General features: G+C 46.4%; 1 protein-coding gene across 1 annotated transcript; it reads left to right on the top strand.

The window, feature by feature from the left end:
* The first annotated feature begins 374 nt into the window (after positions 1-374).
* Positions 375-1322, top strand: LOC138086020 (olfactory receptor 1f45-like). The gene has a single exon (XM_068980747.1). The coding sequence runs from the start codon at positions 375-377 to the stop codon at positions 1320-1322; it is 948 nt and encodes a 315-aa protein (XP_068836848.1).
* Positions 1323-15400: the final 14078 nt, after the last annotated feature.

Below are 15400 nucleotides of genomic sequence, written 5' to 3'. Positions count from 1 at the left end.
AAGTCCTTCTTGGGATGCCAACTGCCAGCACGTCCTCGTTACACCGTGTGCAGCTTAAGCCTGCTCCAGTGATCAGATAAAGCCTTGGTGCACAGAGACACGGGTGGGAGAGGTGAGAGATGGTCAGTGTGCTTAGGAGCTGTCCACCAAGCTGCGAGTGACACCCTGCAGGTGGGCTGTGAAGAATGAATAGTGTGTTTACTGATGGAAATGATCCAGCAAATGGGTGGGGGGGATTCAGAGGCAGGAAAGAGTGGGAAGAAGTCATGAACGGCTGAACGAAGGAGAGGGGATGAGATCCAGGGTGCAAAAGAGGGGCTGGCCTTGACCAGGACCCGGGACAGCTCCTCCGTTTCCTTTCTGATTGATTCAGGATGGCTGACACTGGGGCTAATCTCACCCTGGTCTCTGAGTTCCTGCTCCTGGGCCTCTCGGAGGACCCCAAGCAACAGCAGCTGCTGTTCATCCTCTTCCTGAGCATGTACCTGGTCACGCAGCTGGGGAACCTGTCCATTGTCCTGGCCATCGCCAATGACGTCCGGCTCCACACGCCCATGTACTTCTTCCTGGCCAACCTGGCCTTCGTGGACATTTGCTTCACCTCCACCACTATCCCCAAGATGCTGGCCAACCACGTGTCAGGACGCAAAGGGATTCCTTATGCGGGCTGCCTGGCCCAGATGTTCTTCTTCATCTGGTTCGCCGGCATCGACAGCTTCCTGCTGACCGCCATGGCCTATGACCGCTATGTGGCCATCTGTCACCCTCTACGCTATGCCCTGTCTGTGACACCACAGCTCTGTAGCCTCCTGGTGGCAGCGTCCTGGACTGCAGCCTTGGGGAATGCCCTGACCCACACAGTATTACTGACCCGTCTCTCATTCTGCACCCACAACCGGATCCCCAGTTTCTTCTGCGACCTGAGCCCTCTGCTGAAGCTCGCCTGCTCTGACACCTTTCTCAACAATGCTATGTTATACACTGTGGGCGCCCTGCCTATCATCGCCCCCTTTGTGGGCATCTTGGTCTCCTACACGCGCATCTTTGCTGCCGTGTTGAGGGTCCCGTCCACGAGGGGCAAGTGGAAGGCTTTCTCTACCTGTGGCTCTCATCTCTCTGTGGTGTCCCTGTTCTACGGCACCATCATTGGGGTTTATTTCAGCCCCATGTCCTCCCACACAGCCCAGAAGGACACAGCCGCTGCAGTGATGTACACTGTGGTCACTCCCATGCTGAACCCCTTCATCTACAGCCTACGCAACAGCGACATGAAGGGCGCCTTGGGGGCCCTCATCAGCAGGAGGCCACTTTTTATTCAGTGACCACAGCATTGCGACTTCTGAGTGTCCGGATTCAGCACCCATCTGTCCTGAACTTTCCTGCACAGTCCCAATCTTAGATAGTTCCTACATTTCACTCTTGGTTCATTGGTTTATTACTTTATCCTTCCAACAGATATTTATTGAACATCTGTTACATGTTACTATTGGTAGGTTACTATTTAAACTCTTTCAAGAGTCTGGCAAGGGACAAACTCTCCAACCTTGTGGCGCTTAAAATGAAGTCTAAAGAATGCATCATGGTTAAAAGGAGGTGCTCTAGAAACCAGAGAGACCAGGATTCAAGTGCTACTTTGTGTTAAGGTCGGGTTAAGCTGCTGTAACACAGAGGCACCAAGGCAAAAACTCAAAGGGTGTAAGGTTTTGCAGATTCTCGGATTTTTTAGCAATATAGTTCCTTCAGAAAACAGCAGACATCTGGTCTAGTACTCCTAGTTTCTAGGAACCATATACAGTTTTTTTTTTCCTAGCCAAAGTTCTTAAGTCTATTTAATTTACAGTATTTGGTTTCTTGAACTACCTACATCTTTGTCATTCTCTGTTAATAGTCATTTGAAATAATAGCCTCGGGGATGAGGCAAAATCCCTATTTAAACTGTTTGAGAGAAGAGAAAGTTGCTGGCTCTTCCGATCATGTGGTATTGCTGACTTTCAAAACTGGCTTGTTCTTGGGCCAGATTACCTCTTTCTTGCGATTCCTTGAGGCAAGCAGCAAGGAGCAGCCAGCTTATGGTGGTGTTCTCACTCTTCCCAAACACTTCGAGAATCACAGACTCAGTAGGCCTATGGTCTACGTTTCCGGTAGGTTATACCAGGTGATGACATTACCAAACACTGGTCTCTGACATAACAAGGTTCACCAGTTTTCCAGTCTGCAATATTTGTGTCCTTGCCCCCAGGTCACTAGACGAGTGCAACTAATTTTTTATTTTTGTGATTAGAACACTCCACTTCTGATACTAATTTTTGTATTAGTTAGGATGAATAGCCTATTTGCTATATTAGGGTTTCTATAACAAAATACCACAAACTGTCAACACATGGCTTAAATAAAAGAACTTTGTTGTCTTGCACTTCTGGAGACCCTCAGTCTGAAATCAAGGCACTGGCAGGTTGCTTTCTTCTGCGGCATAAGCCAGCGTCTCTTCCATGCCTCTCTCCCCACCTGGTGGTTCACTAGCTCTCTTTGGTGTCCCTGCCCTGCAGATACCTGCTTTCATCTTTACGTGTCGTTTTCCCTGTGTGCATGTCCATCTCTAAATATTCCCTCTTGATAAGGACACCAGTTACTCTGGATTAGGAATCTGTTGTTCTCTAATATGACCTCACCTTAACCATTATATCTGCATGCATGGGTGCTCAGGCACTCTCTCATGACTGACTCTTTGAGACCCCCTGGACTGTAGCCCGCCAGGCTCCTCTATCCATGCAATTTTCCTGGCAAGAATACTGGAGTGGGGTGTCGTTTCCTACTTCAGGGGATCTTCCCTACCCAGGGATCGAACACGCATCCCCTGTGTCTCCTGCATTGCAGCCAGATTCTTTACCGCTGAGCCTTCAGGGAAGCCCCTTTATATCTGCAACAGTCTTCTTTCCAAATAAGGTCACATTCTGAAATATTGAGGATTAGGATTTCAACAGATGAAAATGGGAAATGGACATAATTCAATCTACAACATCTGTTAAAAACAAACAAAAAAATGACAAAAAGTAATGATTCAAACAAAATAGTTTATTTCTGTCTCGTGCAACAGTCAGAATTCTAGGTCAGTGGCTGATTCTGCTCCTTTCAAGCTCAGAAACCCAGGTTCTTTAGATCTTATTTCTTGCCTGTTTCCCAGGACAGTATTATTGTCAGTAACATTGAAGCTGTGAACCCTAGAATGTCAGGAAATAATCAGAGAGCTCAGGGGAGACAAGCCCATTATTCTGAAGTGCCCTGTACTTCTCACATTCCACACTGGGTTATGAAAGCGAAAGTGTCAGTCACTCAGTCGTGTTCACTCTTTGCAACCCCATGGACTGTAGCCCACCATGCTCCTCTGTCCACAGGATTCTCCAGGTAAGAATAATGGAGTGGGTAGCCATTCCCTCCTCCAGGGGATCTTCCCAGCCCAGGGATCAAACCCAAGCCTCCTGCATTGCAAGCAGATTCCTTACCGTCTGAACCCCCAGGGGTAGCTGCAAAACAAGTAGGAAGGTTCTTTACCTCTGAGCCACCAGGGGAGCCCAGGGCTGTACATCAAAATGATGTGTGGTTGACAGTTACATAATCCCGATATGTGTTATCATAGTGGGTCTTGTGACCCCTGATAAGATCAAGAAGGAATGCAATCTTTTAAAGAGTTGTCTAATTAATGCTAGGAGTGTGTTGCTCTCTACAGCTGAGCAGGTCCTCCTATCAATGGGGAGGTTTGGTGTATAACGCACAGTTGCATTACACAGGTACACAGTCACAGTTAAGGGGAGAGAGGAGGTCAAAGGGCAGAGATGACTTTTTATGTTTAAATTTTTATTGTCTTGTCATAAAATATGAATTTTACTTCACATCACATTTCAAAAGAAGACTCTGAAGAGTCCCTTGGACTTCAAGGAGATCCAACCAGTCGCTCCTAAAAGAAACCAGTCCTGAATATTCCCTGGAAGGACTGATGCTGAAGCTGAAGCTCCAATACTTTGGCCACCTGACCCAAAGAACTGATTCATTGGAAAAGACCCTGATGCTGAGAAAGATCAAAGGCAGGAGGAGAAGGGGACAGCAGAGGAAAGATGGTTGGATAGCATCACCAACTTGATGGACGTGAGTGTGAGCAAGCTCCAGGAGTTGGTGATGGATGTGGAAGCCTGGCGTGTTGCAGTCCATGGGGTTGCAAAGAGTTGGACATGACTGAACTGAACATTTCATGGAAGGAGCTATCCTTCTTGGGAACTCTACAGCCATCATTGTCTGATTCCTCTGGTGTGGTTTAGGGACCTGGGCATTACTTTAAGGCTCAAACAGGCATAAGCTCAGTGCATGGTTTCAAGATAATTCTCTGCAACACTCAGCAGGCTATTTGCTCCCAGGCAATAGCCATACCCAAAGCTTTTTCCTGGCCAAAGTATTTGTATTGCTTGATTTACCCAGGTCTGTTTATCACCTGGTGGCTCGACCAGCCCTTGTGGTTCTTATGATTGCAAGACACACCTTAGCAACAACCACTGGGCAACGTTGTAAAAATAAGATTTCTTGCTCACAGGTCCTCAAGGGTATAAGATCCACTAGGGGCCACATAGTGAAATCACAGGTAGAGAGACAGCATAGACATCGTGCTCTGCCTTTATCAGAGTTCAAGGAGGAGGATGCCAGAGGTTTTTCAAGTTCACTCTCTATTGTCTAAATTAAAACCTAAGAATGAGGGCACAGGAAGGGAGAAGTGGGGCTACTCAAGCGGTCAGTTATCAAGGTTACCCAGAACTTTCGGAAAGGAGAGCTTCATGGAGCCGATACCCACCAAGGTTGTTAGCCTTTCCCAATCAATAGAAACTTAAAGAAAAGGGAATAGAAATTCAGGCAAGGCTTTACTGGGGCTCCTGCTGTAGCAAAGAGGGGTGAGAACAAGTAACAATTTCCCTTGCTTGCTCAGTCCCTTCATAGGTGAGCTTGCTTGGGAGCTTGCTCTTTGTAGAGGGTGCGGGAAGAGGTGCACCCAGTGGCTGGCCAGAGGGGTGGCTTAGGTGGTTTGTCCACCGTTTGGTGGTGTTGAGTGCAGGGGGCATGCATAGTGCCCTGGCTTTGCTCCTGACACCCACTTTTTGCTCCGGGCTCTTCAGAAGTGGCAGTGGAGGTTCTTTGGTCTTTTTGTACTTTTGTTCATTTGCTGCAGCTGTGCTTCCCTGCAGTCGTTCTTAACCCCATATAGCTTTGTTTGCTCTAGGAGAGGTGTGTCCAGTTGCAAACATTGCAGCGCTGCAGCAAAGGGTCCCAGGCCCCAGCCTTTCTCAGGGCAGCCTTGTTCCTCCTCTGGTTGTTTATCTTAGTAACTGTGTCATACAGTTGCCAGGTTATTCAGGATGGATGAATTACTATCAGGCATAGAAAAAGAGGGAAAAAAAGCATGCCATTTGTGACAATATGGGCCTTGAGGCCATTATGCTAAGTGAAATAAGTCAGACAGGGAAAGAAAATACCATTTGATCTCACTTATACAATTATGCAATATTAGGAACTTCCCTGGTGGTCCAGTGGCTAAGACTCACGCAGGGTCCCAATGCAGGGGACCAGGGTTCAATCCCTAGCCAGGGAACTAGGTTCTTCATACTGAAACTAAGACTTGATGCAGTCAAATAAAGAAATAAATATTTTTTTTAATTAAAAAAAAATCAACAAAATGAACTCATAGATACAGAGAACAGATTGATGTTTACCAGAGGCATGGAGTGAGTGGTAGGGAAAATGGATAAAAGCGGTCAAAAGGTACAAACTTCCAGTTCTAAAATAATTAAGTCATGAGATATAATGTACAGCATGTTTCATATAGTTTATAATACTGTAGAATATATTTGAAAGTTGCTAAGAAAGTAGATTTTGAAAAGTTCTTCCCAAAAAAAAATTTTGTAAGTATGTCTGGTGATGGTTGGGTCTTTTTGCTTGTTTTTATTGTAGTTGATCGTGTTAGTTTCAAGTATACTGCAAAATGATTCCATTATACACGTATATGTATGTTACATACCTGTTATGAGGTAGGAGATAGATGGGCTCCAGGTTGGACACTTAGAATCAGCCAGTCTCCTCCTTGTATTTCCTGAGGCAAGAGATAGGCGGGCTCCAGTTGAGGAATTTACAACCAGCCCCTTGTTTGCTTTCAGAAATGGAAGTAACAACAGAAACAGGATAAATAGCCATTAAAGAATCTTTACGGGTCTCCTGCAAACATCTCAAGCGAATAATTATGGCAAAGATAAAGAGAGGGAAAAAAACCTTGTCTGAGTAAAGGATAAGGGAGACACACAAGGGCTCCTTGGAGTCAAAAGTCAGGGGATAACTCCAGGCCAGGAAGAGTCTTGCTCCTCCCAGAAGCCTTCACTTCAAGATCCCTCTTAGCTGAGGGGTGTGTGTGTGCCCCAGGAGAGGGTCCCAGGGTAGAGCAGGTGTGGAAGAAGAAACCAGATAACCGGCCTGAAGGAAGACAAAGACCAGAAGAACCGACCTATATAAATGACTTAACCGCCCCTTTGCTGTGCGCCTCCTCACCAAGGGGAATGCCCCCACCCTTTCCGTCTGGCTGTGCATCTCTGCCTTGCTTCTGTCTCAGCTAAACAAGCTCTTTCTCTCTGTGCTCTCCCACTTGTTGTGCCGCTGCTGCTGCTGCTGCTAAGTCACTTCAGTCGTGCCCGACTCTGTGCGACCCCATAGAGGGCAGCCCACCAGGCTCCCCCGTCCCTGGGATTCTCCAGGCAAGAACACTGGAGTGGGTTGCCATTTCCTTCTGTGCTATGTCTCTAATAATAAACTTTGTATCTGCATTCACAGTTTCTGCCTCCACGATAAATGCATTTGGGGACAAATATGCAGAGAAAATTATCTTTTAGCTTGTAGCCTTTGCTGGTCTGGTGGCTAGGATTCCTGGTTCTCGTCCAGACTACCCAGGTTCAATTCCTGGGCAGGGAATTAAGATCTTGCTTCATGCCACTGCTCCCTGCTGCCTCATTGAGATCAGTTATACATGTATATCTATATTGTTTTAATTCTTTTCCATTATAGTTTATGGGGATGGTTGTTAACTAGACCTGTTGTGGTGGTCATTTGGTAATACATACAAATATGAAATCATGATGTGCACCTGAGTGTCACCTAGGATATGTCATTTCACCCTCTAAGCTCCGGTTGTCTCACGTATAAAATAAGGGTAATAACACCTAGTGTACAGGGATGTTGCTGCTGCTGCTGCCAAGTCGCTTCAGTCATGTCCGACTCTGTGAGACCCCATAGACGGCTGCCCACCAGGCTCCCCCGTCCCTGGGATTCTCCAGGCAAGAACACTGGAGTGGGTTGCCATTTCCTTCTCCAATGCATGAAAGTAAAAAGTGAAAGTAAAGTTGCTCAGTCGTGATCGACTCTTCGCAACCCCATGGACCGCAGCCTACCAGGCTCCTTCATCCATGGATTTTCCAGGCAAGAGTACTGGAGTGGGATACTGTTAGGAGGAGTGAATGAGATAATATGGTTCATGAATGACAGGCAAGCAAGGTGATTTTAGGTGTGGAATGAGGACTTTCTTGGAAGTCCAACAGTTAAGACTCCACACTTCCACTGCAGGGCACAAAGGCTTGATCCCTGGTAGAGGAACTAACATCCCACGTGCTATGCATCTTGGCCAAAAAAAATTTTTTTTTAATTTTTTAAAAGTGTGAAAGAGATAAACATATTTTACTTAAATGTAAATCAGGAGACAACACAATTGGCACCTAGAGCCTGCACTATGTTGAGGCCAAAGAAGTTATGTGAGATTATTTTTAATTGTCATATGGTAATAATATGGTGGTGGTTTAGTCACTAAGTCGTGTCCGACTCTTGCGACCCCGTAGATTGTAGCCCGCCAGGCTCCTCTGTCCGTGGGATTCTCCAGGCAAGAGTACTGGAGTGGGTTGCCATTTCCTTCTCTGAGGTATCTTCCCAACCCAGGAATCACACCCAGGTCTTCTGCCTTGCAGGCAGATTCTTTACCAACTGAGCTACAAGGGGTAATCAAAACAATGTAAACAAGTGTTTTACAACCACAGTCCCAACAAAGAATACCTAAAAAGACAAATTTCGTTGCCTTCTCAACAGTTTGTCACTTCACTAATCATTTCTAGTTGGAGACACTTTTTTTTTTAACTTTTTAAAAGACGTGTTTGTTGAAATGGGATTTACATTCAGTAAAACTTGGTTTGAAGTTTGACAAACGCAGTCATCATCATAGTTAAAATGTAGAACAATTCTTCAGCCCTATAAACTTAAAAAAAAATTCACATCCTAAAAGCTGAGAACTACATTTTACTGGGTGTGAGTTTTTAAGATAGCATCTCAAGTAACCCTGAGAGAACTGCTGTGAAGAAGCGAGGGGGGAGCCAGGATATTTAGAAGCTTTGCAGTGACGGATAGGTAGTCTGAACATCAAACGGTTATTGTTGATGAAAGAAAACCAGGCATGTCAACTTAAGGAATTTAGAGCTTTTCTTTGTATGGGAAGATGCAAGAGCCTGAGCTCACTGAAGTCATTCATTTGATAAACACCTTAGCTATCTAGGGCCAGGATCTTGGGTTTTCACATCCTGAGTTCCTCAGGGCTCACCGTAGGGAGTGGCTGCGGTCTGATGGCTGCTAGATGGCAGCTATTCTTTCCTTCCTGAGTTCCCTTAGAGCTCACCAGATCATGTTGGAGGGCTGTAATTGCTGATGACTGTGACATCCTTTGTTTACCGATATGGCAGGCAATATTCCATTTATAAGCCCCCCCCCCAAGCCCCACCCCAAAACCCTATGCAACCAACTCTTCCCTGATTCTTAGGAATCCAAAGAATTTTTGACAAATCCCTGATTTGTCAAAGGCGTCAAGTTTAATCATTAAACTGATCTACTACAGAAAAAAAAATTGTAAGCACAAAAAGCAAGTTTTTAAAAAGGATCCTTTGAAACATACAATCCTTAGCATAGTCAAAAGAATGGAATTTAAATATAACCTTTGTAAATTAAAGCAGGTGACAGACTTGTCTTAAGATAGTGGTGGGATAAATAGCTAACCTAGTTATTGCATCCTGCTTCAGGCTGGGGTTGGTTGGTAGAGAAACTATTTTAACTAATGGAGTTGAATTCTACAGAAATTCTCTCAGGGACAGATACACATTCTTAGATATTTGGCACCTTCTCAAAAGTTCACCCTGCTACCACCGTGAAAGGACAAATGATAACAAGCGGGGTCCTATGGGGTTCCTGGGCACGAAACCTTTCTGCTTACAGGAAATAGCCTTCATTCAGCCTCCAGCACCTTCCCCGAGGTCCAAGGTGCAGATTCAATCTGTTGCTAATTAGGGAAGAGAGGAGAGGCAAGACCAGGGAGAAATAGTCAAGGGAAACTACGGTACAGCTTTGGGGAAAGGCCCTGTCTCTCCATCAGTGGATACACACACAGTATCTTTGAGCTGTTTTGCAGATACTGAAATGCCCTCCAGGTAGGAGAAGTTAAGAATGGTTTGCTGCTCACAAGCACATAGACCCCAGACCAGTTGGAACCTGAAGGTTGATGATGCTGAGTTCTACTTACCTAACCCCCAACCAGTCAGAAAAATGTGCACACAAGCTGATCACACCCTCTTTGAACCATTACTGTAAAACTTCTCATTATCCTCTCCAAGTTGGGACACATGATTCTGAGGGCATTAGCTTGCTATGGCCCCCTTTGTGTGGCAAAGCAATAAAGCTGTTCTTTTCTATTTCACCCAAAACTCTGTCTCCAAGACTTAATTCAGTATGGGCTTACAGAGGCCAGAATTGGCTTTACAAAGAAAGCAAATCATCTATTCTATATATATCGGTCATCACATCTTGAGATACACCTCATCTCTTTGGAAAGCTTCTTTCAAGCACCAGCCTTGAAGTTTGTCAGCATCTTAAAATTAGACTAAATCAAGTTACAAGCCACTGCCAAAAAAGATCTAGCTGAAGCTGTTATGTTAAGCTTTGTTTTAACTTTACTGAAGTGTCAAGGTGAAGGTGAAGTCGCTCAGTCGTGTCCACCTCTTTGCGGCCCCGTGGACTGTAACTTACTAGGCTTCTCCGTCCATGGGATTCTCCAGGCAAGAATACTGGAGTGGATTGCCATTTCCTTCTCCAGGGGATCTTCCCGACCCAGGGATCGAACCCGGGTCTCCCGCATTGGAGGCAGACGCTTTAACCTCTGAGCCACCAGGGAAGCCGTTGACTTATAATCCTGTGTTCAGTTCAGTTCAGTTCAGTTCAGTCACTCAGTCGTGTCCGACTCTTTGCGAGCCCATGAATCACAACACGCCAGGCCTCTCTGTCCATCACCAACTCCCGGAGTTCACTCAGACTCAAGTCCATCGACAGTGATGCCATCCAGCCATCTCATCTTCTATTGTCCCCTTCTTCTCCTGCCCCCAATCCCTCCCTCTTTCCCAATGAGTCAACTCTTCGATGAGGTGGCCAAAATTCAGCTTCAGCATCAGTCCTTCCAAAGAAATCCCAGGGTTGATCTCCTTCAGAATGGACTGGTTGGATCTCCGTGCAGTCCAAGGGACTCTCAAGAGGCTTCTCCAACACCACAGTTCAAAAGCATCAATTCTTTGGTGCTCAGCCTTCTTCACAGTCCAACTCTCACATCCATACATGACCACAGGAAAAACCATAGCCTTGACTAGACTGACTTTAGTCGGCAAAGTAATGTCGCTGCTTTTGAATATGCTATCTAGGCTGGTCATAACTTTTCTTCCAAGGAGTAAGCGTCTTTTAATTTCATGGCTGCAGTCACCATCTGCAGTGATTTTGGAGCCCAAAAAAATAAAGTCTGACACTGTTTCCACTGTTTCCCCATCTATTTCCCATGAAGTGATGGGACCAGATGCCATGATCTTCGTTTTCTGAATGTTGAGCTTTAAGCCAACTTTTTCACTCTCCTCTTTCACTTTCATCAAGAGGCTTTTGAGTTCCTCTTCACTTTCTGCCATAAGGGTGGTATCATGTGCATATCTGAGGTTATTGATATTTCTCCCGGCAATCTTGATTCCAGCTTGTGTTTCTTCCAGCCCAGCATTTCTCATGATGTACTCCGCATAGAGGTTAAATAAGCAGGGTGACAATTTACAGCCTTGATGTACTCCTTTTCATATTTGGAACCAGCCCGCAAAGACTAACCCACCTGAGTGTTTCTTTTTAATGGTAGATTTCAAGAAAAAGAACAGAGAAGGAAATGGCAACTCACTCCAGTATTCCTGCCTGGGAAATCCCATGGACAGAGGGGCCTGGTGGGCTGCTGTCCATAGGGTTGCACAGAGTTGGACACGACTGAAGCGACTTAGCATGCATGCATGCATAAAGAAAAAAAATATCAAAGAGGCCTTTCCTGGTGGTCCAATGGTTGAGAATCTGCCTGTCAAGGCAGGGTATACAGGTTCAGTCTCTGGTCCAGGAAGGTCCCACGTGCTGCAACGCAACTAAGGCCATGTGCCACGAGTACTGAGCCTGCGCTCTAAGGCCTGTGCTCCACAGCCAGAGAAGCCACCGCAACGAGAAACTCATGAGCTCGGTCATTCAGTCATGCCCAGCTCTGTGACCCTCTGGACTGTAGCCCACCATTCTCCTCTGCCCGTGAAAATTTCCAGGCAAGAACACTGGGGTGGGTTGCCATTTCCTCCTCCAGAGAAGCCCAGGCACCACAGCATAGAGTAGCTCCCCTTCTGTCAGGGAGAGAAAGCCTACACACAGGAGCAGCCAATAAATAAATAAATAAAATTTAAAAAAATCTTTTAAATAGCAAGGAAGTGATAGTACCTTTGGTAGACAGACATGGCCTTAGCAGCCACTGCTGATGACCCCTCTCTTCAACCCCTTCAGACACTTCCCATCACATGCCGACAGCTTCTGATACAGAGTGTTCTGGTTCTCATGTAGGGCTGACCAGACACACTAGGGTGTTAATGTCCAGATAGTAGCCATCAATCACTGAGGGTCAAGCGTTGGTGGGCGGGGCTTCCCTGGTGGCGCAGGGGTAAAGAATCCGCCTGGTACTGCAGGAGACCCGGGTTGAATCCCTGGTCCAGGAAGATCCCACATGCCGCACAGCTACTAAGCCCTTTCGCCACAGCTGCTGAGCCCGTGCTCTGGAACCCCGGAGCCACACCTGCCGAAGCCTCCTGACCTGGAGTCTGCGCTCCGCAACAAGAGAAGCCGCTGCAACGAGACGCCCGTGCACGAGGAGGACGAGCCCCCGCTGGTTTCTCTAGCCAAAACTAGAGAAAGCCCAGGCACAGCGATCAAGACCCAGCACGGCCCAAACTAAATTTCAAAAATTAAATAACTTAAAAAAAGAGTTGGCAAATATTCCCAGCTTCCTGACCCGTCAGCTGGATGACTCTCAGACGTCTTTAGAGCAGATGTCAGAAGTGGTTCAGAAGATCCTGAGTGGAACCAACCCCTGGCTGCCCGCAGACTAGCCTCTCATGAATATGCCTCCTCTCCCTGACTTCTTTCCCCACCCCCTCACCAGACTTCCAGAAACTGTTGCTGGCCAAAATCCTGGCCTTCTCTGCCCGCAGAAGCCAAAGAAAAGAATAGGGAGACAAGAGTTTGGAGGAAATAGAAAGGCGCTTTAATCCTCAGCCGGCAGGGAGGGGAACACAGCAGGCTCATGCCTCAAGAGCTGTGCCCTCTCCCATCCCTGAGGCCTCTAGGGGCTTATGTAAGGCAAGGGCTTGCCATAGGAGTCAGTGAAGAGGGAAAAAGGTGATAGGACCTTGACCGCTTCCTCTTGCGTTGTTTCAAAGACAGTCATAAACTGGCATCAGTAACCCAGTAACGGAGCCTGGCAGTTCAGGGCCTCTGCGCCTTCTTTCTGATGTGTAAAGGGTGTTGCAAGGGTAAACACCAGAGAGGGGACGTACTTAGCACAGAGTCAAAGGGAAAAAATGTGAATTGTAGCTCCTGTACAGCTGGGGGACAGAAAAGCAAACATGGTTACAGATATGCAGAGTTAGGAGCAGTTAAAGCAAAAAAAAACTAGGAATGTTCAAGGCTGCTCACTGTTCTCTTAATCTTCTTTGTTCTCAGGAAAGGGAAAGAGAAAAACTCATTCCTCTTTTTTGCCTTTCACTGCAACAGAACCACCTCCCACACATCCTTACTTTGGGTCTCCTTTGGGAGAAACCCAGAGTAAGGCATGGACAAAAGCGTAGAGGTGACGTGGGAATGACTGAAGTTTGTAAACCCTGAAACAGCGCGTGGAAAACACTCGGTGCCGGGTGCATAATGAATACTTCACTGATGCTATTAGTTGCTTTGTTGTTAATTTTTAAAATTGGGATAAAACACACAAAACGTAAGATTTGCCATCTTTATCTTTTGCAAGTGTACCGTTAAGGAGGGTTAAGTATCTTCATGTTATTGTGCAGCCATCACCACCAACCATCTCCAAAACTCTTTTCATCTTGCAAAACTGGGACTGTCTCCATCAAAACCTTGCTCCTCATTTCCACCCCTTAGCCCCTGGCACCCACCATTCTGCTTTCTTCCATCTCTGAGAATTTGATTATCTAGGAGCCTCATGGGCTTCCAACACGGCGTAGGAGTAAATCCACCCGCCAGTGCAGGAGATGCAAGAGACCTGAGTTTGACCCCTGGGTGGGGAAGATCGCCTGGAGTAGGAAATGGCAACTCACTCCACATTCTGGCCTGGAAAATTCCAGGACAGAGGAGCCTGGCGGGCTACAGTCCATGGGTCAGAAAGAGTCAGACACGACCGACTGACGGAGCGCACACACACACAGGGACCTTTTATAAGATGAATCAGGGATTTCCCTGGAGCTCCAGTGGCTAAGACTGTTTCCACTGCAGGAACCCAGGTTCGATCCTTGGTCAGAGAACTAAGATCCTTCACGAATCATACCATACTTCTCCTTTCTTTGACTGGCTTATTTCACCTTAGCATAATGTCCTCAAGTGTCATTTACATTGCAGCAAGTGTCAGAATTCCCTTCCCTTTTTAAGGGTGTGGCTTCCACTGTGTGGACGAACCACGTTTTGTTCATCCATCCATTCATCAGTGGTCACTAGGGTTGTCCCCACCACTTAGGTCTTGTGCATCACGCTGCCATGAAAGTGGGTGTACAGTTCTGTTGTTACTTTTTATCACTTACCCATTAACTCATTCATTCATTCAGAGTTCCAGGACTTCCAACATGCCCGTGTTCAAACTGAGAGTGTTGTAAGTATTCCATATAATTGGGGAGTAAAACAAACAAACTAACCCCAAAAAAACAGACCCCCTAAGACAAACGAATGCAGCTTTTCAGTGGTAAAGAATCCGCCTGCCGATGCAGAAGACACGGGTTCGATCCCCGATCTGGGAAAATCCCACAGGCCTCAGAGCAACTAAGTCAGTGCGCCACAACTATTGAGCCTGTGCCCTAGGGCCTGGGAACCACAACTCCTAAACCCTCATGCCTGAAGTCTGTGCTCCACAAGAGAAGCCACCACAACGAGAAGCCTGAGCATCACAACAAAGAATAGCCCCTGCTCGTGGCACCTAGAGAAAAGCTGACACCACAGTGAAGACCCAGTACAACCAAAAATAAATAAATATATATTTTTTAAGAAGGCAGATTTGCTTGATGCCCCAATGTCAGGCCTTCCTAAAAGGAATGATTCTCAATGAGCAGGAGGATTTAACCCACCGTGGCTCAGACAGTAAAGAATCTGCCTCCAGTGCAGGAGACAAGCGTTCGATCCCTGGATCGGGAAGATCCCCTGGAGAAGGGAGTGGCTACCCACTCCAGAATTCTTGCCTGGAGAATCCCATGGACAGAGAGAAGCCTGGCAGGCTACAGTCCATGGGGTCACAAAGGGTTGGACACAACTGAAGCAATTTAGCATGCGTGAAACACACACACATGCAACACGCATGCACAAGGAACATTGCCAATGCATGGAAACATTTTGTGTTGTTAGTCCTGGGGGTGAGGGGCTAATGGCACCCAGTGGGTGGAATCCAGGGATGCTACTCAACATCCCACAGTGCACAGGATAGACTTATACTATAAAGAATTCCAGTCCAAAATGTGAATAGCACCAAGACTAGGAAACCAACCTTAAAGGATGACATGTGTTAACTCTTTACCACCCCATTCTTCATGAGGTCAGAAAGACAGCAGCAGAGGTGCTTAGATAGGCTAAATCCAGGATCCCAGGTGAGACATCTTGATGTCAGGTAACATCACAGAGAGAGAGTAAATAGGTATCTAGAAATGTGAAGGGTCTGAGACTTTACTTACAAGCTCACAGTTTTTTTTGTTTTAGTTTTTGAGACTTG

The sequence above is a fragment of the Capricornis sumatraensis genome, chromosome 9, assembly GCF_032405125.1.
Source record: "Capricornis sumatraensis isolate serow.1 chromosome 9, serow.2, whole genome shotgun sequence".
Classification (NCBI taxonomy): domain Eukaryota; kingdom Metazoa; phylum Chordata; class Mammalia; order Artiodactyla; family Bovidae; genus Capricornis; species Capricornis sumatraensis.
The sequence above is the reverse complement of the archived record's forward strand: the minus strand, read 5'-3'. Positions and strand labels throughout refer to the sequence as shown.

Coding starts and splice junctions, on each gene's coding strand:
- LOC138086020 (XM_068980747.1), top strand. CDS start 375: ATGGCTGACACTGGGGCTAATCTCACCCTGGTCTCTGAGTTCCTGCTC.